General features: G+C 34.7%; 1 protein-coding gene across 1 annotated transcript; it reads left to right on the top strand.

Annotated features, from left to right (window-relative positions):
- The first annotated feature begins 2,814 nt into the window (after positions 1-2,814).
- Positions 2,815-20,320, top strand: LOC107796958 (uncharacterized). The gene is made up of 25 exons (XM_075251103.1): positions 2,815-2,964; positions 3,544-3,814; positions 3,887-3,983; positions 4,066-4,190; positions 4,280-4,364; positions 4,448-4,583; positions 4,668-4,723; positions 4,903-5,023; positions 5,088-5,282; positions 5,385-5,435; positions 5,560-5,818; positions 7,747-8,010; positions 8,883-8,981; positions 9,635-9,694; positions 9,799-9,831; positions 9,933-10,124; positions 10,213-10,459; positions 10,553-11,475; positions 11,592-12,803; positions 13,462-15,095; positions 15,646-15,650; positions 17,221-17,329; positions 17,474-17,566; positions 19,086-19,404; positions 20,085-20,320. The coding sequence occupies exons 1-25, from the start codon at positions 2,815-2,817 to the stop codon at positions 20,318-20,320; spliced, it is 6,972 nt and encodes a 2,323-aa protein (XP_075107204.1).
- The last annotated feature ends 6,330 nt before the right edge of the window (positions 20,321-26,650 follow it).

Genomic DNA, 26,650 nt, shown 5'->3' with positions numbered 1-26,650 from the left:
AAGTCAAGATACAATGCATGTATTATTTTAATTGTTGACCGATATATCCGTCTTCAATTTATGAAGATCATATATACTAGACCGGATTCATAATTTGAAGTTTTTGTATTCCTACAGCGATTTCAAATTAATATTATATCAATAATTGATTTTACAATTAAATTTTAAGCATAAGTGAATATTTTAATTTATATATATATATATATATATATATATATATATATATATATATATATATATATATATATATATATATATAAAGGTTTTGGCTTTGAATTGGATTTACGCAAACTTGTAACCTTTGGTATATACTAAAATGTACGACGAGTTGCTACCTTTGGATTTGGAGCTTGAATATGATTTATATGGGAAATAAAAAGAGATATTCGATTGTGGTGGAAGGTCATGATTGAAATAACCAGAATCTGCTGGAATCACCAGTTGATGTCATAGAATTTCTAGCAATGACGTGTTAATCGTTGGCCTTTGAAAATATAATAATTTATTTTTTTGGCATGAATTAATAACAAAATATTCTCTTCTATTAATGAGGGAGAATAAGCACACAGGAGGTCAATATGCTAGCTTGCCGACCAGAGACATTTTTGGTATTTCATGCTTTAAGACGGTTGTACTTCATGCTGCTCTTTCCTTACAAAACACTAGCATACTTTGTATAATTCCTTTTCTTTCCTCAGACTATAAAGTGAAGTCTTCTACAAATATGGACCCCACTTAAACGTCCTTTTCACGTGTCACTCAATTTGCAGCCTTGTGACCACAGCACTTCCATCTGTGACACATAATTTGGAAGGCATATCATATCACTTTAAAATTTAATATTAGTTGTATAATATTTTAGTGTACTGTTGTATGAGCGATGCATTGATATATATTCTCAAACTTTGTTTTGTTGTATTACACAAACTCTGGTCATTCAAAGCAATTCAAAAGTATAGCATGACCAACATGATAACAAAATGATGTTAATTACTAGCAATTCTACTGACCCTTTTGTGAATTTCAATCCCAAATTTAAAGGGAGTCTCCTTCATTTGAAATCTTAATAATAAATGAGAGAAAAGCTTAACACGTGATGAAGCAAAGTTGAAAGATTTGTATACCCAATTAGAGAACTACACAAATTGGAGATTTATTTAAATTCTCATAGCTTGAAGTCGGTGAAAGAATTGGGGATCCATAGATTTTAACGTGAAAGCACTTCTTTTGTGCTAGTTAATTCATATGAATTAACTACCAAAGTTATTTGTTATAAGTATTTTTATTTTTCGAGATATTATACATAGGTAAGTAATTAAATGACAAATTATAAAGTCATAAATTTGAACTATGCAAGATCCTTCAATATTTAATTATCAAAAACAATAAGTAAGTTAAATATAATTAATAATGATTAAGTCCAAAACACTTTTCGTATAAGCGATACTAAAATTGTTTACCTAATTTATAGTTATTCTGCAAAAACTTTCTGGAAAAAGTTTAACTAATTTTTACAGTATTAGTTTTGCACACAAAAATTCAAACAAATTACATGTCATAATTTCCTAAATAATGCACACAACAAAAATAAAGGAGGCATTTTAGCCAAAAAAGGAAAAAAACATTTGGCACACATATATTCGAACTAAATAACAAATTGCATGTTAGGAGTTGTTAAAATTATACACACATAAACGGTTAGGTGGAGATGGGGACACGTGGGGATGTGAGAGAGGGTAAAAGTTAGGCAAGGAAGTTACTGTATAAGAAAGAGGTAATTTGGTCAAGACAACATAAAAATTTGCATGGCAACTACAGTAATTCCCTTCCTTAGCTAGCCAATAACGTTACATATAATCTATCTATATAGAATAACAAAGGCAAAATCATGTTAGGCTGACAAGTGGAATACCCACAATTCTAACACATGTAAAAAATTAGGACAACTCTCCAAGATAATTGGAATTTCAAATTCAAACTACAAATCAACAAAATAAAGTTAAATTTAAAAAATATAAAAAACTTCCAATCGACCCACGATTTTGTTTCCAGTCCTTCCACGATTTTGTTTTTGCAGTTATTCTTATTGATACACTTGCCTATTAAAAATAGAATTTCCTTCCCCTTATTTGGGCTGGCTGTTATTAAAAAACAAAAAGAATCCTCCCACTTTCTTAGTTGACCCTATTTTACTCAACAACTACCGTGTCAAAGTTTCAATTAGTTTTTTTATACATAAATAAAAGTTAAAAAAAAAAAGGACGAATAATTTTTCAAAGTGAGAATTTGGCAAGAGTTAGAACTTGCTAAGAATTAATAACAATGGGCTAACTCATTCTTCAATCAGTTGAAAATATATTGGTAATATAAAAATTAAGTTTCCTGTCGTACTTTAATTTTTAATTATTTCGAAAATACATTTAAAAAATTGTCTTTGGGACTTATAGTAAACTATAAATACTACTGCACTAAAAAAGATATAAAATAAAAAAACAAAATATAATAATAAATATAAAGGAAAAAGAGGCGCATCAGATATGCCCTGTTATCGTCAACTGCTCTCTGTTTTAGCTTTTTTTGAAGACTCTTCAACTTCTCAAACCTAATTCAGTTTCTCCCCCCAATTTGTCTACAGTAGTTTTTCTTCTATTCCACGACTGATCGTGCTCCCAAACGTGGGCTTCCAACCAAAAATCTCTATTTTATCTACACATACATAACTGCATGATTTATGCGCTGTACATTTTCAAAACCTTTTCAACTTCGTATTTTATCTACTCAGTATACCAGTCTGATTACAATTGATTTGCAAATATGGCCACACAAATTCATGATATCAAACAAATTTCAGGCAACTCGATGCAATGGAATCTCAAAGTTAGAGTTGTTCGAATGTGGGTAATGCCGGATCGCTTTAAGCCGGAAATACCGTATTCAATTGAATTGGTTTTACAGGATTCTAAGGTAACATATTCAACTTTCTCATAGGTTTAAACTTCGTAAAGTACTCGCATTCTATATGAAAATTCATTCTTCCGCATTACTCAAATGTCTAGGAAGTTGCTCCAATAATTTCTACTTCCATATAAACAGTTCTTTAAGTGATATGGAACCGACTGTGCCATTCTGATTTTTGATTTCAAATCTTGAGGATAACTTTAGACAGTGATTATCCTAATATATACATATAGACAATCAGTTAAGTTGCATCTTCGTACATAATAACAGATGTATTGTTCAAAATAACAGAGGTATTGTTCAAAATATAAAAATCTGGCAAATATTAGATATTGGTTGCCTTGCTTAGACTATCAACGGATGAACATACAGAAACTACGCTTATATATGAAATATGTGTAGTATAAGTATTCCTCTTTCTGTCTATTAATTAATGCTGGCTTCATAATTGATATAGAACAAACTGTAGCATTCTGGTTTTTGGCATCAAATCTTGAGGACAACATTAGGCAGTTATGACAGTATAGACGATCTTAAAATTGTTGGCTTCATAATTGTGCACTAATAAGGAATCTGATTTTGTAGGGTGATCGTATACATGCTTCAATCGGAAAGTATGTTGTTAAGTTTTTTAGGAACAAGATACATGAACTTCGCTTATATCGTATGAACTACTTTGTAGTCGGACCAAATAATTTGAAGTTGAGGACTACGGCACACAACCTGAGGCTGACATTTACTCAAAAGACATTTGTTGAGGAAACAAATGACCTTTCATTTCATATGAACATCTTTAACTTGCGCTCTTTTGACCAACTAACAAATCAACATGATGTCGATCAGACAGAATTACTCGGTAATTCTTCTTTTCATTTTTAATGAACTAATGGTATTTGTAAAACTATGTGACTAACTTTTATATTTATAGATGTTGTTGGTCAGGTTGTGACCTATGAAGATGTTAAGACCTACAAGCAAGGAGACAACCAAAGTGTCTTTATTAATGTTGTGCTCGAAGATGATCAGTAAGTAATTCAAAAATAGAAACAATACTTTATAATAAATTACCTATATATGTGTTTATTAATCTTACCATGAAACGTATAGGAGGAACAGGATTTTGGCAACCTTATGGAGCGAACTTGTGGATCAAATTCAACATCACTTGAATGAATCTACTGATGAGCCTTTGATTGTTGTTTTCCAGCATATGAAAGCTCAAAAATTTCGAGGTTTACCAGAAATTACATGTATTTTTGAATTTTAGTTTATAAAAATTTTTAAATTTCAAATTTATATTTATAGTTCATTTGATACACAGGTAATTACTCAGTGCGTAGCTGTTGGTATCAGACAAAGATATGGATAAATTCTACGTTGCCGCAATCTATTGACTTTAAATCCAGGTTTTTCAAGTGTATAATCCTTTTCTATATGTACACAAAAAATAACAATAGTATTTATAAATTACAATTTTTGACTTATGCAGATTACTTGCAGCACGTCAATCAAACTTTGAGCGAATCACTCAAACAAGTTCTCAGCAAAGTTACTCTGTTAGAGATGAGTTAGACAAAGGAATTGTACTGTTTAAAACTATAAGGGATTTAGTTCAGTGCACGCAAGTGAGTTTAATTTACTTTGTCAATTATATTTATCTTATGTTTTCTGTTTTGCATTTACAATAATTTTTTATTTTTGTTAAATAGGAATGTAGCTATTGGATTGCGGCAAAATTGGTTAATTTGGAACTTGACCAGGGATGGTCATACTTGGCATGCAACAAGTGTAGTTGAAAGGTTGATAAAGTTAAAAATAAATACTTTTGTAAGAAATGCAATGAAGAAGAATTTTCATTTACTCACAGGTAATTACTATTTATGTATATTTAAATTCTTCTATCTATAAAAAATATGCATAAGGTTAATCAAAATTGAGTTGCAGGTATAGGCTTCAAGTTCGTGTTATGGATGGAACCGCTTTTATCTCATTGTTGCTTTGGAATCGCGAAGCTATGCAGCTTATAGGGAAGTCCGCAAAAGAACTTAAGGAAAGATTACTTGAGGTATAATACTAAACTTAATTTAGTTATCAATTATAATATTTCTAACCTATGAAATTTGGTGTAGACTTCAATTGCGGATGCTGACTGTTCTTATCCAAGTGAACTGGACGATATTCTTTATAAAAAATTCATGTTCAAGGTTATTGTTAAGCAAGAGAATATTGAGTCACAGGTCGAAGTCTACAAAGTTCTTAAGCTTACTGATGATGATGACCTTCTAAAGGAATACAATCACAGTTTATTCGATGATACTATCACTGTAAACATTTTTTACTCACAAACCTCCTCATACAAAATTTAGGTATAAATAATTTTGCATTCATAGGATGAATGAATGTTCTTTTTTCTTTCTGTTTAACAGGATCCACAGTTTTTTGATGGACAAAGCTCAAGTGGAGATAAGCTTTTCGGGGTAAATTTTATGAAATTTAAACTTTTACATCATTATTTATTTAGTTAACAATTATGAGTCAAAATTATGCAACTAGCAACAGTATTGCTCTCCAACTGCTATTAAATATTTTTATTTTTGGAAGGATCTTATGGCCGAAACTCAGCTGAAGTCTGTTTTGCAAACTCCCATCGAGAAAAGCGTATCAGAAAGTGGATCGTCCGTGTTAGAAGATGGTGATGCTTGCAATGCAAAAATATCTCCTTTGAAGACGTATGACAAGAAGACTAGATCCGCTAATAAGGCATCAGCAGTAGGACCAGATGACGACTTCAATTCTCAACTCTCAAAGTGGAAGAACATTCTGTCCAAATCCAACCATTTTCATGGATTTGGACAGAATGGTATATGTGTAAAATTTCCCACGGAATTATTAAAGCCTTTTGCTATATATTCACGAACAACTGTCTTCATATCTATGAAGACAAAAGTTAGATGAATTATAGCATCGATAATGTGTCATCACTAGATAACCTTCTATAAATTTGCAAGGTATTCCAAACTCTTCTATGAGGATTTCAAACTCTTCAACCAACTCATTCTTGGGGTATCAAATAGTGCAGGAACAATAGGCCCACCCACCACCAGTTGCATAACCATTACGATTTTCTCATACGACAAATGAACAACAACAATTACAAATTTTACCTCTCTTCATCTGAAGACTATTTAGCCATTATGTTTCTATTTGGCAACCTGAAAATCCAAAAATATTGAATTTCTTATGATATTACATCACATATAACTAGAGCATATGTGCGATATGTTAACAAGATAAGAAAAAGGAAAAAACCATACATATTCCAAACATGCTCTTACGATCAAATTTCACAACCTACACCGCCTTTAAAATATGCAACATGGGAGACGAATTTCGTCTCTCCTATGGATAAACAAACATAAACATAACGATTTGTAAATATTCACAATATTAGTAAAAGTGAGAATTTGGTAAGAGTTAGAACTTGCTAAGAATTAATAACAATGGGCTAACTCATTCTTCAATCAGTTGAAAATATATTGGTAATATAAAAATTAAGTTTCCTGTTGTACTTTAATTTTTAATTATTTCGAAAATATATTTAAAAAATTGTCTTTGGGACTTACAGTAAACTAAAAATACTACTGCACTAAAAAAGATATAAAATAAAAAACAAAATATAATAATAAATATAAAGGAAAAAGAGGCGCATCAGATATGCCCTGTTATCGTCAACTGCTCTCTGTTTTAGCTTTTCTTGAAGACTCTTCAACTTCTCAAACCTAATTCAGTTTCTCACCCCAATTTTCCAACTCCTGCCTACCTCAACGTCAGCCAATTTTTTTGATATGTATCCAGCGCTTTCATGCTTTTACGTTTGTCTACAGTAGTTTTTCTTCTAAAATTGTTGTAGTCAACCCTGTTGTGGTTGCTTCAGAAATTTTCGATATTGAATTACACTATCAGAAGAAAATAGAGTTTTTTTTGCTTTGGAATCAACAGACTGAGGGGTTGCCAAGAAGCCCTACAAAATTCCACTTTACTTTTGCAAAAGACTCTACAACTTCTCGCAACAAATTCAGTTTTTACGGCACTTTGACATGGAAGAACAGAAAAAACTCGCAAGAAAAAATCGAATATGCATACAGAAACAGAAACAGGCTAAATTTTCCTCGAACGGTATGAAATTTTAACATTATATAGATCATGAGTAATTTTGCAGTTCTTTAAACAATTGGACGTAAATTCGGTCTCTTACTAAATCTTTTTGTTCTACTATTTGTTCAGTTTCATAGATGCATTAGATTCTCAAATTTAAGTATAATTTTAAAAAACATGTGTCCTATATATCGACGTATTTTCTGATCCTTACACCATAGTACTCTCTATTATGCTGTGTATGGTCTTTCTTCCGAATATGCATTATTTGATATATCATTGCATAAATTTAAAATAATTATGTCATATGTTTTATCATTTTTGATATGTTTACCCATCCCGTGCATCTTATGCATTTTTAAAATTTTAGAGCATTTGTAATTTTTAAGTATTTTTGATGATTAGTCGTACAGGTTTGTCGTCTTTATTAGTGCCTTTTATACCTGTTTTACTCAGTTGCAAGTAGAGAAAAATCACAATTCTAATCAGCATATCAATTCTTATATACTAACCTTTAATGATAGTTATTGTCCTTAAACATCCTATAGATTATTTCATTATATTGGTTTTGATAGTTTTCCAACCTTTTTCCACTTATAACAGTTACCTGTTTTTTTATTTTATGGTTTACAGACTTTATCCATTCTACTACTATCAGACGGAATGCTTTTGAAAAAGGAAAAACAGAACAATCATTAACGGACATAACAAATCGTCTGAATTCCCCTCAATTATGTATTGCACCCATAAAGATTTGTGAACAAGTTTCATCATCTCAGTCTCAACAACAATATCCAAATTCAATGCAACAACAACATTTGCGATATGATTTGTCGCCTTCAAAATTGCAAAGCGATCATCTTTTACCAGATTTAAATGAGTTACCATTATTTCAAGGTAAATATTTGTGTAAATTTTGTTTTATCTTATTTTGAAAATTTGAGGAAGTCAAACTTTTGTGTCGCTATACTGAATCTCAACAAAAATATAAATTTTTTTAATTTATATACTTTTTTCTCATATGCGTAATGGACTGGCCAGTAGAATAATTTATAAAATAAAAGCTTAATTTGCTGCCATTATTTGCTTTTGTTTATTTTATTAAGTACAACATGTTTGTTATAATTATAGAATTATTATTTTGTATGAATTTTCTTTTTTGTCGTTCTACTTTTGAAAATTTTATTAAGCGATTTATCTTCTCTTTTGTGATGTTTATTTTTTTTTTAAAAATATTTGTTTGGTTGATTAGGCTTAATCTTTAGAATACTTTTAAATGAAGTTTTGTTGGCCATCTAATATAACATGTTGTTTGATAGGGGGTTTACAGTTTCATTGGAAGTATGACTAATTAGAGGCGAAGTAAGATTTAGTTCATGTTTGTAATGCGAGATTTTAGCCAAAGTTAAACCTTATTGATGGGAGTCGGTTTGTATTTGACCTCTATATATACTCTTGACCATCTTTAGTTTCATAAGTTTGCTAAGGTACTACCTTTAGTTTAACTTAATGGAATGAGGTTGAAACTAACGGTGACACTGTTAAAACACAAAAATCAAGAGTTATTTTTTAAGTTAAACCCAGCTATAGAGTTATTTTTTCAAGGTCAATATTGCAATAAACTTATACTTTTTCTTGACCATGAAATATAAAAAATGCTACATATTAAGTTTGTTTACATAGAATTTAGGATATAAATATTGGTTTGATAGTTTTCCTATCTTTTTCCACTTCTAACAATTAGTTTTTTTGTTTTTAATGGTTTACAGAATTTGTTGATACTACTATCATAGGGAATGCTTCTCAAAAAGGGAAAACAAAACAATCATTAATGGATATAACAAATCGTCTAAATTTCCCTCGATTTCGTACTACCCCATAAAGAGTTGTGGACAAGTTTCATCTTCTTATTCTCAAGCACAATATCCAAAATCAATGCCAGAGCATAATTTGCGATATGGTTTGTCGAGTTCAAATTTGCAGAAAGAACATCTTCTACCGGATTTAAATGAGATACCATTATTTCAAGGTAAATATTTATGTTTAAGTTATTTAACTTATTTTTGAAATTTGAGGAAGTTAATTATTTGTGCCGCTATATACATCTCCACATAAATAATGAAGTTATTAATTTATATACGTATAACTTATATGCGAAACTTTATGGGCAACAGAATTATTTAAAAAACTAAACTTTAATTTGCTGCCATTTATTTGCTTCTCTTTATTTTCTCAAGTACAACATGTTTGTTATTTTACAATTCTACTTCTATGAGTTATTTTTTATTTGGGTTCTACTTTTGCAATTTTCATTATTTTAAATGCACCCCTATAATTTCAAATTCAGTATTGCATTATACTTTTTGTTCAATATGAAATTGAAAAAAAGGCTAACAATTAATATTTATGTTTAGAATTTGAAGATGACAATATTGATGGTGATATACCAGGTATGCCATTTAACTCACCGCAACTCATAGTCATACATACAAGTTTATTAATTTTTAATTTATGCATCAAGGTCATATGCAATCCAACGTACAAATTCATGATGCAAATGAAGATGACGATGTATTTGAAGGTATTCACATATAAACTCATCAATGTTCGATAATGTTAAAATGTATTAACAGTTCCAAATATATTAAATTTCAAATTTTAAGATCTAATTATTATTATTTATAGATGATGAAGTAGAGAGCTGGATGACCAATGAAGGTAAGTATGACGTATTTTAAAGTTACATATACAACATAATTTTACTTTCTATATAATAAGTACTTTAACTTTATCTCTTTATTTTACTCTCATAAAACTAGAATACTGGGATATAGGAGATGCCAATTATGAATGTGAATATTGTGGGGCATATTTCTGGTTCGAGGAAAGAGTTGACAAGAAGTATAAAAATAAAAAATCAGTTTTCACTTTGTGTTGTGGTCGTGGAAAAATCAAGCTACCAAATCCAAAGGAGCCTCCTTCGATTTTGAAGGATTTATTGTTTGGATCAGGTTAATAGATAAATTCATTTAATTAAAATAATGACACTATAATTTTTGCATATATATATCTGCTTTAGCCAAACCTAATTTCATGAAGGTGCAAAAAGCAAACATTTCAGAGAGAACATTCGAACATATAATTCTATATTTGCATTTACATCAATGGGAGGAAAGGTGGATTTTTCTGTCAACAAAACAAAGGGACCTAGAACATTCAGATTGTCTGGGCAAAATTATCATCAGATTGGAAGCTTATTGCCTCCGGAGGGATCTTCTCCAAAATTTGCACAATTGTATATCTATGATACAGAAAATGAGGTGGAAAATAGAATTCATGCTATCAGGTTAGCATAGACAATTGCTTACTCAAAATATTTTTAAATTATATTTTTTATAAGACATACATTGTTAGTTGAATTCAATACTTTTCTTTACAGCCGTGGTGAAATGAACAATCAACTTCATACTGAAATTGTGAATGAGTTGAAGCAAATGCTTGATGACAACAATATTCTTGCAAAGTCATTTAGAATGGTAAGAGATCAATTTCAAACAGACCGGACCTCAAATGTTAGACTTAGATTGATAGGGAAAAGAGGCTCTGATGGAAGAAGATACAATTTACCAACAGTTTCAGAGGTAGCTGCTTTGATCGTTGGAGATTTTGAACAAACAAGGTCTGACAGAGATATCATAGTTGAAAGCCAATCTGGACAACTACAAAGGGTAAATGAATTAAATGCAGCATACTTAGGTTTGCAATATCCATTACTATTTCCGTATGGTGAAGACGGATACCGAGAAGATATTCCTTTAAATGATATTGATGATTCGACCAGTGGAAGGAAATGTGTTAGCACGCGTGAGTACTTATCATATAAAATTCAAGAAAGGAAGGATGAAGTTCCAACAATTGTGTCAGCTAGAAGATTATTTCAGCAATTCTTGGTAGATGGTTATACAATGATGGAATCTTCTCGATTGAGGTTCATTAGGCTTCATCAAAAACAATTGAGAGCACACTTTTATAAAGGGTTACAAGATGCTGTTTTACATGGTGACATAGAACCTTCTTCTCAAGGACAAAGAGTTATACTCTCTTCCAGCTTTACGGGAGGTGCACGCTACATGTTGCAAAATTATCAAGATGCCATGGCAATTTGCAAATGGGCGGGGTACCCTGATCTGTTCATCACATTTACTTGTAACCCAAAATGGCCAGAGATTACTAGATTTGTGGAGAGTAGGGGATTATCTCCAGAAGATCGTCCCGACATTTTAACAAGGGTTTTCAAAATCAAGCTGGATCGCATGATAAAGGATCTACGCGACAATAAAGTTTTTGGAGAAGTAAAAGCAGGTACAATTTTTATGTTCTAGAAAATTATTACATTATTACATTAATTTTGTTATATGCTAATATTAAAAATAACTAATATATAAACTTAATGATCTAATTATATCTTTATTCTTCAGTGATTTATACAGTTGAATTCCAAAAGCGAGGCTTGCCTCATGCACACATCTTGCTTTTTCTTCTGAATAAATACCCAAATGTCGGAGATATTGATGGAATAATTTCAGCAGAATTACCAGATAAAAAAGTAGATCCTTATTATTATAATGTTGTTACAAATTTCATGATGCATGGTCCTTGTGGTACTGCTAGAAAATCTTCTCCGTGCATGCAAAATGGTAGATGCACAAAGCACTTTCCAAAAAAATTTGTGTCATCAACCACAATTGATGAAGATGGATATCCAATTTATAGAAGAAGGGATGATGGTAGAACTGCAAAGAGAGTAGGTATTGACTTGGATAATAGGTATGTTGTACCACACAATAGATTTTTATTATTGAAGTATGGTGCACATATTAACGTGGAGTGGTGTAATCAATCACGATCCATTAAGTACTTATTTAAGTATGTTAATAAAGGAAATGATCGTGTCACCGCAGCTTTTTCTCAAAGTGTAAATAATGAAGACTCGGGGGTCGTTGATGAAATAAATATGTATTGTGATTGCCGATACATATCACCTTGTGAAGCTGCTTGGAGAATTTTTAAATTCCCAATACACCATAGAGAACCATCGGTAGAAAGGCTATCTTTTCACCTACCAAATAATCAGACAGTCATATTTTCGGATGATGATCCAATTGATGCAGTTGTCAATAGACCAACCGTTAAGGAATCTATGTTTTTAAGCTGGTTTGAAGCTAATAAGACATTTCCTGAAGCAAGAGAATTGACTTATGCAGAATTCCCTCTAAAGTTTGTGTGGAAACAAAATCTAAAAAGATGGGAAAAAAGAAGAACATCTGCATTTTCTATTGGGAGAATATTCTTTGTTCCACCTGGATCTGGCGAGCAATATTACCTTAGATTGTTGTTGAATGTCATTAAAGGTCCAAAGAGCTATGAGGATTTAAAAAATATCAACGGTTGTGATCATGAGACTTTTAGAGATGCATGTTATACTCTGGGTTTATTAGACGATGACAAGGAATACGTGGATGCTATAATGGAAGCAAGTAATTGGGGAATGGCATCATATCTTAGGCAATTATTTGCTATGCTACTTTTATCAAATTCAATGTCACGTCCAGAAAGTGTTTGGCAAGCAACATGGCATTTACTATCAGAAGATATACTTCATGAAGAAAGAAGAATATTGGATCACCCAGGCACTTATTTAATGCTTACAATTTCGAGTTATGATATGATACTTCTGAAGGATGGCTGATTTGCTTAACTTTATTAATTAATTTTCTTTTTAATTACTTCATTCATATTAATCTTATTGTTCATTGCTTTTTATATTTTTTTTCAACTTCATACAAAATTCATTCCAGAACTTAAGGTTCGTTAAACAATATTTTGTTATGTTTATGTCTTTTTACTATAGTGTTTTCTTTAGATCATAGGAATAATATTGGTACTAATTAATGCACTTTCCAGACATAAATACTAATAAAAAATTAATGCATTGTATTTAATGCCCTAAAGCTTCGGAAAAGCCTAAAATCGCTCTTATGCATTCTCTACTTTAATTGAAAATATTTCAATTCATTATTTTTGGATATCAAAACTGACTTTTTTGATACATTACGAATAATAAAATGCATCTTCACATTATTAGTACACTTTAAAAATAAAATGAACTACATGGTTTGGACTATATTATTCCTTCAAATTCTTTGTACGTTAAATGTGCTTTAAATTCATGTAAACTACTATTGAACACTATACTTTTTCATTAATCTTATTATTAATCTCATGTGGCTAAACTAAACTTTAACATTTAATTGTATTTCATTATTTTATATTTTTATGTTATTTCAGAAGCTGACCTAACAGATGAAGAATTGAAAAATCGCTGTTTGCAAAAGCTTGAAAATTTTTTGAAAGGTTGTGGAAGAAGTTTTCAGGATTTTCCAACAATGCCAAGGCCTGTTTATAATACGAAAGAAGTTGACAACAGTAATAGATTAATACGGGATGAATTGCGTTATAATAAACGCGCTTTGGTGGAGGAACATCAACAATTAGTAAAGAATTTGACAGATGAGCAAAAGTCAGTTTATGAAAAAATAATAAGAGATGTGAATGAAGACAAAGGTGAATTTTTCTTTTTATATGGTTTTGGAGGAACAGGCAAGACTTTTATTTGGAGAACTCTGTCTTCTGCCATAAGATCTAGAGGAGATATTGTGTTAACTGTTGCATCTAGCGGGATTGCATCTCTGTTGTTACCAGGTGGTCGAACAGCTCATTCAAGATTTGTGATTCCTCTAAATGTAACTGAAGATTCAACATGTAATATCAAGCAAGGTACTCCTTTAGCAAATTTAATTATTAAGGCAAAGTTGATTATTTGGGATGAGGCACCCATGATGCATAGATATTGTTTTGAAGCTCTTGATAAAACTTTAAGAGATATTCTTAGGTTTAAAGATGCATCCAATTTACACCTACCATTTGGAGGTAAAACAATTGTTCTTGGTGGTGACTTCAGACAAATATTACCTGTCATTCCAAAAGGAAGTAGGCAAGATATTGTTAATGCTTCTCTCAATTCTTCTTATTTGTGGCCTCACTGTCAACTCTTAAAGTTAACAAAGAATATGAGATTGCAAGGTAATGAAATAGGGACACATCTAGATGAGTTGAGAGTTTTTTCAGATTGGATTTTGGCAATTGGCGATGGTATAGTTGGTACTTCTGTTGATGGCAATGAAAAAGTCCAAATACCAGATGATCTTTTGATAAAACAATCTGTTGATCCAACATATGCAATTGTAGAAAGTACATATCCGGATTTCAACAGTCGTTGCAATGATATAGGATACCTCCAGCAGAGAGCCATTCTTACTCCAACTCTTAATATGGTGGAATCAGTCAACGAATATATGATTTCGCTTAATCAAAGTTCTGAGAAATCATATTTGAGTTCTGATACAATCTGCAGCTCTGACAATACTTATTCAGCACTGGAACATGTACACACTCCTGAATTCTTAAATACAATTAAATGTTCTGGAGTTCCAAATCATGCTCTTACTCTAAAGGTTGGTATTCCAGTAATGTTATTAAGAAATATTGATCAGTCAGCAGGATTATGTAATGGAACAAGGTTGATCATAACTAAACTTGGAAATCAAGTCATTGAAGCCAAGGTTTTAGCAGGACAGATGGCTGGACAGAAAGTGTTTATTCCAAGAATGACATTGACTCCATCTGATGCTAGAATTCCATTTAAGTTCCAGCGAAGACAATTTCCAATCATTGTTTCTTTTGCCATGACAATCAACAAAAGTCAAGGACAGTCATTGTCTCACGTGGGATTATTTTTGAAGAAACCAGTTTTTACACATGGACAACTATATGTTGCTCTTTCTTGGGTGACAAGCAGAAAAGGATTAAAAATTTTGGTTTGTGATGACGATGGGCAAATAACTACTGAAGCTACAAATGTTGTATTTAAAGAAGTTTTTCGAAATTTAGTCTGACACTCGAAAGATAATGAATATCTTTTTGGAGGTTTAAGTACTACTTTTGTTGCTGAGATTCATTAACCAACTGCAAAAAATTCCTGTTGATGTGATTTCTGAAACATGTAATAGGTACGCTTTACTTTTCGGTATTTTTTTAAAAATATTTTCCTATTTCTCTATTTTATAAATATTTTCCTATTTCTCTATATTGGTCATCATCTGCCATAACATGGAATAACGTTACTTCTTACATCGCATTGGTGAAGAAGCAGTGAACGTCATGTACAAAATTGGTTTGAATAAGGTAATTCATCAAGTGGATTTTGTGATATTGCATCAACTGTAATATGTTTTGGCTGGCTAAAATAAAATTATGGATGTTTCCATATACTCATTTTTTTGACTACTAATCGACCTACTAATTTTTTTGTTTGTCTTTTATTGGTGTGATACAACAAGATTGTTTCTCAATATGCTTATTCCTAAGTTCTACTACTTCATTATTCCATTATGTTCTTTCTTACTTTGGCAGGAAATGTATGATCAAAGTCACTATTACATTACTGATGACTTCTCCAATTAATGTTCGAATTGTTAATTTGTTCTCATGGCTAGAAAAAATTGTTATTTGATTATCTGATCGACATGAGGAGCATGGGAGAAAGGATTATTCATCATGTAGAGCTCTGCAGTTTGGTGGCAGAGTAACAGTACCTAACCTAAACTGATCTTTATTGTTATCTTCATTAAATTCATTGTGATTAGTTAGTTGTTTAGACGTGCAAAATACTGGAGGCTCAACTATGTCTATCTCGGGTGTTATCGCCTTTCCGTGCAGAGAGTGGTGATAAGGAACTGTCTGTTCATCCGAGACACACCAAATTTATTGTGACTAGAAACAACAGAACCAAGATTGTTTTGGTCGGGCTTCAGGGAGTTGTCAAATATGTTGTTGGGCTAAGTGGTTGTCATTGACTGGTGAGGCCTCATTCTTTTTTAAATTGTGTATTTTGTTTTTTCATTTTACCCATAAAGGTCAAGAATGATTCTTCTTCTCTTTGACAGCTTTACTTAAAATAACTGCTAAAATGGCTTCTTAATTAAGTTACTCTTAATGTTGTGTTATTCTCTTAAAATTTAATGACATCCGCAATGTAAGTGCGTTACATTTCATTTTTATTCTTATTATTCTTCACACTCTTCATGTAATTGGTTTATAAAGTAATATTTTCCTGATATAAACAAGTTTTGCTGCAATTCCAGCTCAATAGTTCAGAAAAACAAGTTATAGTCTGTCAGACAAATGAAAGAGTTGAAGAATGTAATAACTAATAACGGTTCCTGAACAATGGTTTTATCACACTTTCTATCCACAAACCATCTGGTCCTTCTACTTCTTCCTCTGTCTAAGACTTGAGGAACGCTATTTTTAAAGAAGAACAGGGCATGTATCATTGTTATTCTGTTCTTTTTTCACATTACAACAATATTGGATACGAATAAAGAATCTGTAACTTGAAACACTGCTTTAGTAAAACATGAAGTCAATTATGTATTGGGTCAATTACTTACTAAAAATACTACTGATGCACTATCCAGGTCTGTTAAAGATATCAATAAGCATCAAATTATTAGACATGAAGCAGCCAAACTATTCTTTCTCAAAGCAGATGTGGAACACATTACACTTCTGAAGAGTTTTCGAAGTAGAAATCATGGAGATGGAAAAAAGGTTGACCTCAAAGAATGTCCATGATCTAAGCTTTAGAAATAATGTATTAAGTATCTTTGGCAGAATGTGCAAAATCTTTGTCACTTATTGCAATGCAAATCATAATGTTTAGCATCAATATACAAATGGCTTCTCATATACATGCACAGACATTAGTTTTTCTTTATATATATATGATCTGCTCTATTATACACTACTAATATTAATTACCTCTATGGCATGTTCCATATGTTCCTTTTATCCTTGATTAAAAAAGGAGACAATATGTATTTTTTTCTGTTAAGTCAAGGAGTAAACTCTGTATAATTTCTTTACTTTCATTATTTGATATTACCATTTAGCTCTAATTATTCATCGTTTTCTTTCTGTTCTCAGCAAGAGAGAACATTATGAATATATAGTGGCGCAAGGGAAAATTGTGCAAAAACACACTGGAAATCGTCTTGATACAACCAATGGGTTGCTAGAGGCAAAATGGATTTTTGTAATGAGCAACTCAAAAAACTCTATGCAGCCGAGGTGAGTGGTAAAAGTTACTGCGAAAATGCTTTTTTGATTATTATCCTGCAAAAAAAGGTTTGTTTTTCTTTTAATAATGTGAAATATTTGTTATTATAATGCCTTTCAGAAGAAGAGAGGAATATATCATCATTCCAGCTTTCTTGCTGGTGGGGCTACATTAGCAGCTGGAAGACTAGGGGTAACAAATGAGATACTTAAGGTAAATATCTGTTGTCATTGTATTGAACTGTTGCGTCAGATAGTTACACGATATCTCAAAAACTAAAGCAATCAGGTTTTTGACATCAAATCTTGAGGACAACTTTAGGCACTTATGACAGTATATACGATCTTATAATTGTTGGCTTCATAATTGTGCACTAATAAGGAATCTGATTTTGTAGGGTGATCGTATACATGCTTCAATCGGAAAGTATGTTGTTAAGTTTTTTAGGAACAAGATACATGAACTTCGCTTATATCGTATGAACTACTTTGTAGTCGGACCAAATAATTTGAAGTTGAGGACTACGGCACACAACCTGAGGCTGACATTTACTCAAAAGATATTTGTTGAGGAAACAAATGACCCTTCATTTCATATGAACATCTTTAGATAGCCCTAACAACAAATTCATAGAGATAGCCCGATAGGATTCACCTATTTTTTTTTCGTTTAATTTTTTTTAATGCAGCCAATAAATATAGTTTGCAATATATATCTCATTCTAATATTTCTCTATGCTCTTTTTGGTTTAAAACTATCTGCGCATCGCGCGGGTAAGTATACTAGTACTAAGAATAACTCTGAAAAACTAGAAATAAACTTGAAGAATGAATTGCCATATTTTCTGCTTGATTTTGGACGTTTTTTTGTTTATCCGTAAAACGGTATAGTTAAATTTATACGTGATTTCTAGATAAGTGAACTAATTTGATCCTGAAATAATGCAATAATTGAAGAAAATATACAATACTTAGCCTTGATATTTAGACAAAACAGCAGAGATGACTGTTCCGGGAACAAGATTTCCGGGCACAGCAATGATGAGATCAAAAGGCAAGAAAGTAAGATTGTATTAAGTTTTGTATCGAATATAGTATAAGTTTTACCAGAAAATTTGTATCCTACAATGATAACTGAGCTCACTATTTATAATTATGTCTAGGGAAAGAGGTCCTAGGATCGTGTCCTCATTTAATGTCAATTATGAGGGTCATTGATGAAGACGTAACGGTGGACATAAATGTCAAATTCTCTGTAACGGACCGTCGCTCTTAATGCTGCAGAATATTCTCTATTAAATGCTACCAGGCGCAGAGCATTGAACACACCTTTATGAACGTTATCCTTTCCGGTGACAAGTGGAAAGGCTGCGTTCGGTCTTCGGTCATTCCTGTCTGAGTTCCACGTATCCTCCCTTTAGACGATCACTTGTCATATCATATTTCACCCGATATAGATAGTCCCTCTGCTTTCCTGTGACATAACTTTGTGTTACTGGAAAGTTGGTAGAAACACCTTTTAGCGGAAATTACTATAACTCCCTCTGAAGGTTCCTGGCAGTTAATTAGTCGCACATCTCTCCGCATTTAGCACAACTTTTGCCGATTATCGAGGTAATCATGGCCATGAATTTAGCCGCCAAAATTTTACTTATACGCCACATTCTTTTCCTTTGCGTTTCATAATTTCTCGAGCTCCTGATTTGCATCTTTATTTTCCATTATTTCTCTAGTTCTCTTCAAACACAAAACCTTTTCCTTCTTCTTTTTTAATGGTTTCTTCCTCTAAGCGTGCTGATTCTACAAAGAACAAGAACAAAACCGAGGACTTTGTTCCTCCAACAGTGGGTTCCATCATCCCAAGAAATCTCACTACCACAAAGTACCTTGAAGAGAAATTCCCTACTGCTAACCCCCGTACATGGGCTGTTAGTAAGTACCCTTCTTTCATTCGTCCTTCCAGTATTCCTGATGTGAAGGAAGACTGCCGCTGCCATGAATTGGATATCATTTCTCCTGATCTATCGGAGCGAGTGATCCTTTCCAAGAAAGGTTTTACATACTTTTACACATATCCCTTTACTTTGGGTGCATTTTCTTTGAGTGAAGAGCTTGATTCCGTGATTGCGGAGTTTTGCCTTAGCTACCAACTGTGTTTGGCACAGGTAAGTCCTTCAGTGTGGAGGACGGTCACCTGTCTTTGACGCTTGTGCTAGAAAACTAGAGAGGAGCTAACCTTTGCTCATATGATGAACATCTATTCCCCCAAAATCTTCCGCGGGGGAATGATAAATCTCTGCAAGCGTGGCCACCATGTTTTGCTATCTAGTATGGATGATGACAACGACCATGGGTGGATAGAACGGTTTGTTGCAGTCGCCACCATCGACATCATTTCGACAACCACTTCATCCTTTCTGGTTGCTTGGAACTGCACTCGTAAGCTCTTTGTTTAGTATTTCTTTCTACTAGATATTCGTTTATGGCCGTATCAACTCTTCACCCTTCGTATGTTTCGGAAACTCGATGGATCCCACCGGTGGTGGAAGGTTTGGACCGGTGGGTTTAGAAGATCTTAGACGTCACGACACCCAAAACTCGTTTGTGGAAAGAACTGGCCCTTAAATACGGGTGGAAGGCCAAAAATCATGGTAATTTTAATTTATCTTGCTTTCATTATTTTTGTATACGGAGAACTTGGTTGAACCCTTCTGATTTATTCACGAAATTAGGTTTACGTGCGGGCTCTGTTATTGTCCCCGAGGAGGACATTTTGGCTAATCCTTGTGATGCAGCGAGGCTGCTTCAGGAAGCACTTACTCGAACAGGTATCTCTGGGCCTGTTTCGGGCGTAAACACTTCTTTACGGAGTACCCGGCCGGAGGATAAGCAACCAAAGAGAAGACTTTCCTCCGTGACCGGGGAAAAGAATAAGAGGGCGAAGACTGATGCCTCCGAGTCATTTTAGGTGGCGATAACGACTGGTCCTCCTTCCGAGCTGGTCATAGACACCGTGATGATTGATGATGATGAACAAGTTATTGATGAGGGAGCTTATTTACATAGAAGGTGACGATCCTCATCATCTCAACATGATGCTCGACCTGTTGAGATAGTTACACCAACTGAAGACGATGTCTAGGCACTTTGGGAAGAATCTGATTTGGTAGAAAATGCCAACTCCCATTTTCGAGCCCTAATTGCTGTAACCGGTGCTGTGGGGCTGAGTACCGGGTCCTTGCCATCTTTGGTTGGTGAGCATCCAACAGCTAGCACTGCATTTGATGCAGCTGCTTCTCACTCTTCAACTCTATCAGCTTCATCTCCACCTTCACCAACACCAGAAACTGCTACATCACTTCCATCTTCATCAACTCCTCCACCAACAGTTGCTACATCACCTCCATAGGCCGCATCTGACCATGAAGAAGGTGTTCCTCTTCAACAGTCCCCAGTTCATGGGAATTTGGGGCAAAATTATGCTGCCCCTTTTGAAGATCCACAAAGGAGGAGGAACGTTACTCTTTCGGTCTCTATCAGATGCAACTTGCTATCCCGGCCGATGGATCTTGCTAATTATCTGAAGCCTTTGGCTTCAGAAAAATACTGGAAAAAGATTCAGGCACTCTCAGGAGAGTACTTGTTGAACAATGCCATGCATAACGCCGCAGCAGTACGTTCTTTTCTTCCTTCATTACTTCTTTTACTTTTGCATGAATGTATTCTAAGTTTTACTTCTTCTTGTTTGTAGGCCAACTTTCTTGCTTCCGAGGGCTTTCAAAGGTTGATTCGTGAGAAGGAAGAACTTACTTCTGAATGGAATCGGCTTTTGGTGGAAAGAGACCAAATTGTTCTCCACCCCTCAGGACTGGAAAACAAAGCTATTGAGGTCGTTGTTTTGGAGGCTCGTTTGCAGCAAAGCGAGCAAGAAGTGGTAACCCTTAGCCAAGAAATTGGCCCTCTGAGGGTTAGATTTGATGAAGCTAAGGCCAAATGGGCTGAAGTCCAAGACACCATTCTTGCTGCAACCGAGCGCGAGGCTGCTACCGCCGAAAACGTGACTAACTTAGAAACAACCCTGAACTCCAAACTTGAAGAGCGTGCTGCTGTGGGGGCGAAACAACATGCCCAGCTAGAAGAGAAGTATAAGAAAACTATCGAGCATAATAGGCTCTTTAGTTCAACTATCCGCGACCTTGACGTCAGCCTCAAATCTGTTAGGTCCGCCCGGGAAAGCCTTTTTGCCGAGGTTACCCAACTCAAAAAAGAACTTAAGCGTCGAGCGGCTTCCCTCGTTGTTGAAATATCTTATGCCATGTACAACATGAGGAGAAAAATATTGGAAGAGACCAAAGCTGGTATCATTGATTGTGATGCCAAAATTGCTAAGGCCCGAGAACTTGAGTTGGCTGCTAAAAATAGACTCCCGGCGCAATCTGATGCTCCTGGCTCTTCTGGTTCCAGTTTGGAATTTTTGGGAACTGAAAAGAAGGATCGGAAGACGATGATGCTTAACACCAAACTGGGGAAAATGTCGAGCCATCGGAGGACCCACCTACATCTCCCGGGAATGCGGACGCTTCTCTTCCTCCTGGTTTTGGAGGCGCTGCAGTTTAGCTTTTCTTTTCTTTTTCCCATTTAGTATTTTTACCTTTTTGGCACATTCTTGTAAATAAAGATATATTTTTTGCTCAAGTATCGTTTGAGTCTTACTTTCGTTTGAATATTCATACAAGTCTTTAACCTCTGCACTTGTTCAAGAATTGTGCGCACGTTTTTCTGTTCGCGCCTTACTATGTGTAGTCTCGGATGCATTCTCCTCGAAGCATTTTGGCTCCGAGCATTATCCCTTTCACATGAGGGTTTCTATAAGTATTGGCTCAAGTTTACTTTTTACGTTCTTTTCATATGCAACTTCGGGTGTATTTTTCCCCGATGGCATTTTATATTCCGGGCATAGATTCTTCCGTAACCAACCCTTTAACGTGAGGGTTTTTATAAGGGAGAGCCCTCTTATGTTTACGATGCTCTTGAAGAGGACGTCTCATGTTCATTACGGCACTAAAATTAGAAGTACTTGTTTAACTTTCAAATGACAAAGTTAGCTTATTGTTCAGACAAGAAACAAGATAAAAAGCAAAAGGATTTCATTTTATTCCTTCTATTTTCAAAAATACATAAGCATTTTGCTAGGTAGAAAAGAAATTGCCATTACTTGTGGCTATCATGTACAACTTATTTCTTTTGGGCTGGTTGCACAGTCCCTGTCACGACCCGAAATTTTCCACCGACGGGACCGTGATGGCGCCTAATATTTTACTTGCTAGTTAAGCCAACATTAGAGAATCATTTACCAATTTCTTATTTCCATTGGGTAATTAACAATAATTAACTACAATAAAATATAACCAGTGCGGAATATCATAAATCTGTATTAACTACTACCACCCGGATCTGGAGTCACAATTCACGCGCATTCTAGAATTTACAACAAGTAATAGTTTGAAGGAAATACAACTGTCTGAATGAAAGAAAACAGTAGGACATAAAAGATAGACGGGGACTTCAAGGTCTGTGAACGCCGACAGATCTACCTTGAGTCTCCGGACAGCGGACCAGTAGCAAATCTCGATCAACCTGAGCCGGTATCAAAATCTGCACAGAAAGTGCAGAGTGCAGCATCAGTACAACCGACCCCATGTACTGGTAAGTGTCGAACCTAACCTCGGCGAAGTAGTGACGAGGATAAGACAAGACACCCACATATAACCTGAACAGTATAATCATGCTAGAGGCAACAACAATAACTAAAACAATAATGCAGAAAAAAAATGGGAGGGGAACATACAGTGGGGGGAATTCAACATAAAGAGTGAGAATAATGGAAAGACATAATTGAACCGGAAATCCTTAAACGAATTGAGCAATTAAGACAGCAAGGAAAACTGCACGACATCACCCTTCGTGCTTTTACTCTCAACCTCACCAAAAAACAAATAAGACTGCACGACATCACCCTTCGTTCTTTTACTCTCAACCTCACCAAATAACAAATAAGACTGCACGACATCACCCTTCGTGCTTTTACTCTCTTCCTCACAATATAAATAAATTATGCACGGCATCACCCTTCGTTCTTTACACTCTTCCTCACAATATAATTAAATTATACACGGCATCACCCTTCGTGCTTTGCACTCTTCCTCACAATATAATTAAATTATGCACGGCATCACCCTTCGTGCTTTGCACTCTTTCTCACAATATAATTAAATGCACGGCATCACCCTTCGTGCTTTACACTCTTCCTCACAATATAATTAAATTATGCACGTCATCACCCTTCGTGCTTTACACTCTTCCTCACAATTTACAGAATCAATAACAACGGATAGAGAGAAGTTTTACAAGAAATTAATATTTCATAAATGATTACTTTCACAATTTAACATCTCAACCTCGAATCAATATTCACAATTTTATCGACCTCGGTGGAACCGGATACAAGTCTCCCAACATTTCAACCACAACAATAAGCATGGATAGCAAGATTTAAGACTACAAATTTGCAAAAAATGGAATTTCAACCGAATGCTATGACTCGACCACAACGTATAGATGCTCGTCACCTCAACTATATGTCGTATTCAACAACAAAACACGTATCAAATACTCACATAATACCTATTCCCTCAAGCCAAAGTTAGACACAACACTTACCTCACTCTGAAGGCCACTTCATTCTCAATCACAGCTTTTCCTTTGGAATTCACCTCCAAACCACTCGTATCTATTCAAAAATGACTCAATAATATCAAACATTACTAAAGGAATCAACTTTAATGAATAATTAAAGATTTCCCAAATTTTCCTCCAAAAAGTCGAAAATCGACCCCGGACCTGCTTGGTCAAAACCCGAGGTTCGGACCAAAATTCTTTTACCCATTTACCCCTGAGCCCGAATATGTAATTAGTCGTGGAATCTGACCTCAAATTGAGGTCTAAATCCCCAAATTCCCGAAATCCCTAATTTCTACCCTTACTCCTAATTCTACCATAAAAACTCTAGATTTTAGGTTGAAACTCAAGAAATGTGATGGGTAATTGAAAGAAAATAGTTTAGAATTACTTGCCAACACTTTGTGGAAGAAAATGACTCTTGGAAATCGCCTTTACTCGTTTGGTTCTTGAAAATGGTGAAGAAATGACTCAAACCCGTTTTTGGAGTCTGTTTTAAGTCACTGGACAGGCCTTCATTGCGTTCGCGAGAGGCCTGTCGCGATCGCGATGCACAACGGCCTAAGGCCATCACATTTGAGAGTCTTTCTACGCGTTCACAAGTCTTTCTACTCTTCCCTAGCCTTCGTGTTCGCGACCTAGTGGATGCATTCGCATAGAAGAACATGACCAAACCTCCCCCAGGTCCCCAAGTGTTTCGCGTTCTTGATGGTCAGGTCCCGTTCGCGAAGGGTAAATCCCCCATCACTTCGCATTCGCGACCAGGCCTTCGCGTTCGCGAAGAAAAATTCTCAGCCTCACCAGATTACTCTTCGCGTTTGCGAGAGGACCTTCGCGAACGCGAAAAAGGATATGCCAAACACTAGAATCTGCAGCAAACCAGATTTTTCCCAAGTCCAAAACATCCCGCGGCCTATCCGAAACTCACCCGAGCCCTCGGGGTTCCAACTAAACATGCACACAAGTCTAAAAATATCATACAAACTTGCTCGCGCGATCAAATCGCCAAAACAACACCTAGAACTACAAATTCAGCACCAAAGCAAATGAAATTCTCAAGAACACTTTAAAATTCCTATCTTCTCAACTGGACGTCCAAAACACGTCAAATAACCTCCGTTTCTCATCAAATTTCACAGACAAGTCTTAAATATCATAATGAAACTGTACCGAGCTCCATAACCAAAATACGGACTCGATACCAACAATGCCAAGCATCAATCAATTCTTAAAAATAATTAATTTTCAGACTTTTAAGTTTTATCAAAAATTCATAACTTGAGCTAGGGACCTTCGAATTCGATTCCGGGCATACGCCCAGGTCCCATAATTCAATACGGACCTACCGGGACCATCAAAACACAGATTCGGGCCCGTTTACCAAAAAAGTTGACCGAAGTCAACTAAAATTAACTTTTAAGGCAAAAATTCTTATTTTTATTAGTTTTCAACATAAAAGCTTTCCGGAAACCTGCCTGGACTGCGCACGCAAATCGAGGAGGGTAAAAATGAAAATTTTAAGGCTTAAGATTGTAGATTCGAGTTCTAAAACATAAGATGACCTTTTGAGTCATCACAGTCCCCGGTCCCGATTATATGTTTAATTTCCAAATTTTCGTTCCCCGATTGACGTGGAAGTCATTGTTTCTGTATCCTCATATCATTCCCCCTAGTGTTCGAATGCGAAGAGTGTGAATTACAACACTGGAAGTCTTGTATCTTCGAAGATTCCACTAATGAATTGCTAGATAATCCTCAACTTGGTAACATAACTTTACTTCCCCTCAGGAATTTATGCTAGCGAGCGAAGGAAAATCTAACAGCCCTCTAGTGGTTTGTGCTCGTGAACGGTTGGGTAACCTTTGTTCCGTAGCAAACTTAACTTCCCAGTGAAAATTTGCTATCGAACCAAAGATTATCTAACCGTCGCCGAGTGGAAGCTTGTTTGTTTGCCTTGATATCAAAGGTCTTATTTCCTTTGTCTTCATATTATGCTTTCTGTTGCTGCCTCGTTAAAAACCTTTCCAGAAAACCCAATTGGGACAAAAATTTAACGAAGGGAAAAAGAGTGCAGCACATACTTTCCGCTTGAATAATGTTCATCAACAATAATATCTTTTGAGGTGCGCCACGTTCCAGTTGCTAGGCAACTTGTCTCCATTCTAGTTCTCCAACTCGTATGAACCTTTTTTAGTAATAGCTGAAATCTGGGAGGGACCTTTCCACGTTGGACCTAGCTTCCCCGCGTTGAGCTCCCGGGTATTTTGGGTTACTTTCCTCATAATCAAGTCTCCTACTTTGAAATAAAGGAAGTTGGCTCTTCGATTATAATATCGCTCCATTCTCTATTTTTGAGCTACCATTCTTACATGCGCCAAGTCCCTGCGTTCTTCGAGCAATTCTAAGTTGATTAACATCGCTTCGTTGTTTGATTCTTTATCTGCCCAAAAATAGCTCATAGTAGGTTCACCTACTTCTACCAGGATTAGGGCTTCAACACCGTATACAAGGGAAAAAGGAGTTTCTACTGTACTCGATTTGGCCATTGTTCGATAGGCCC

Source organism: Nicotiana tabacum, chromosome 4 (assembly GCF_000715075.1).
Source record: "Nicotiana tabacum cultivar K326 chromosome 4, ASM71507v2, whole genome shotgun sequence".
Classification (NCBI taxonomy): Eukaryota; Viridiplantae; Streptophyta; class Magnoliopsida; order Solanales; family Solanaceae; genus Nicotiana; species Nicotiana tabacum.
The sequence above is the reverse complement of the archived record's forward strand: the minus strand, read 5'-3'. Positions and strand labels throughout refer to the sequence as shown.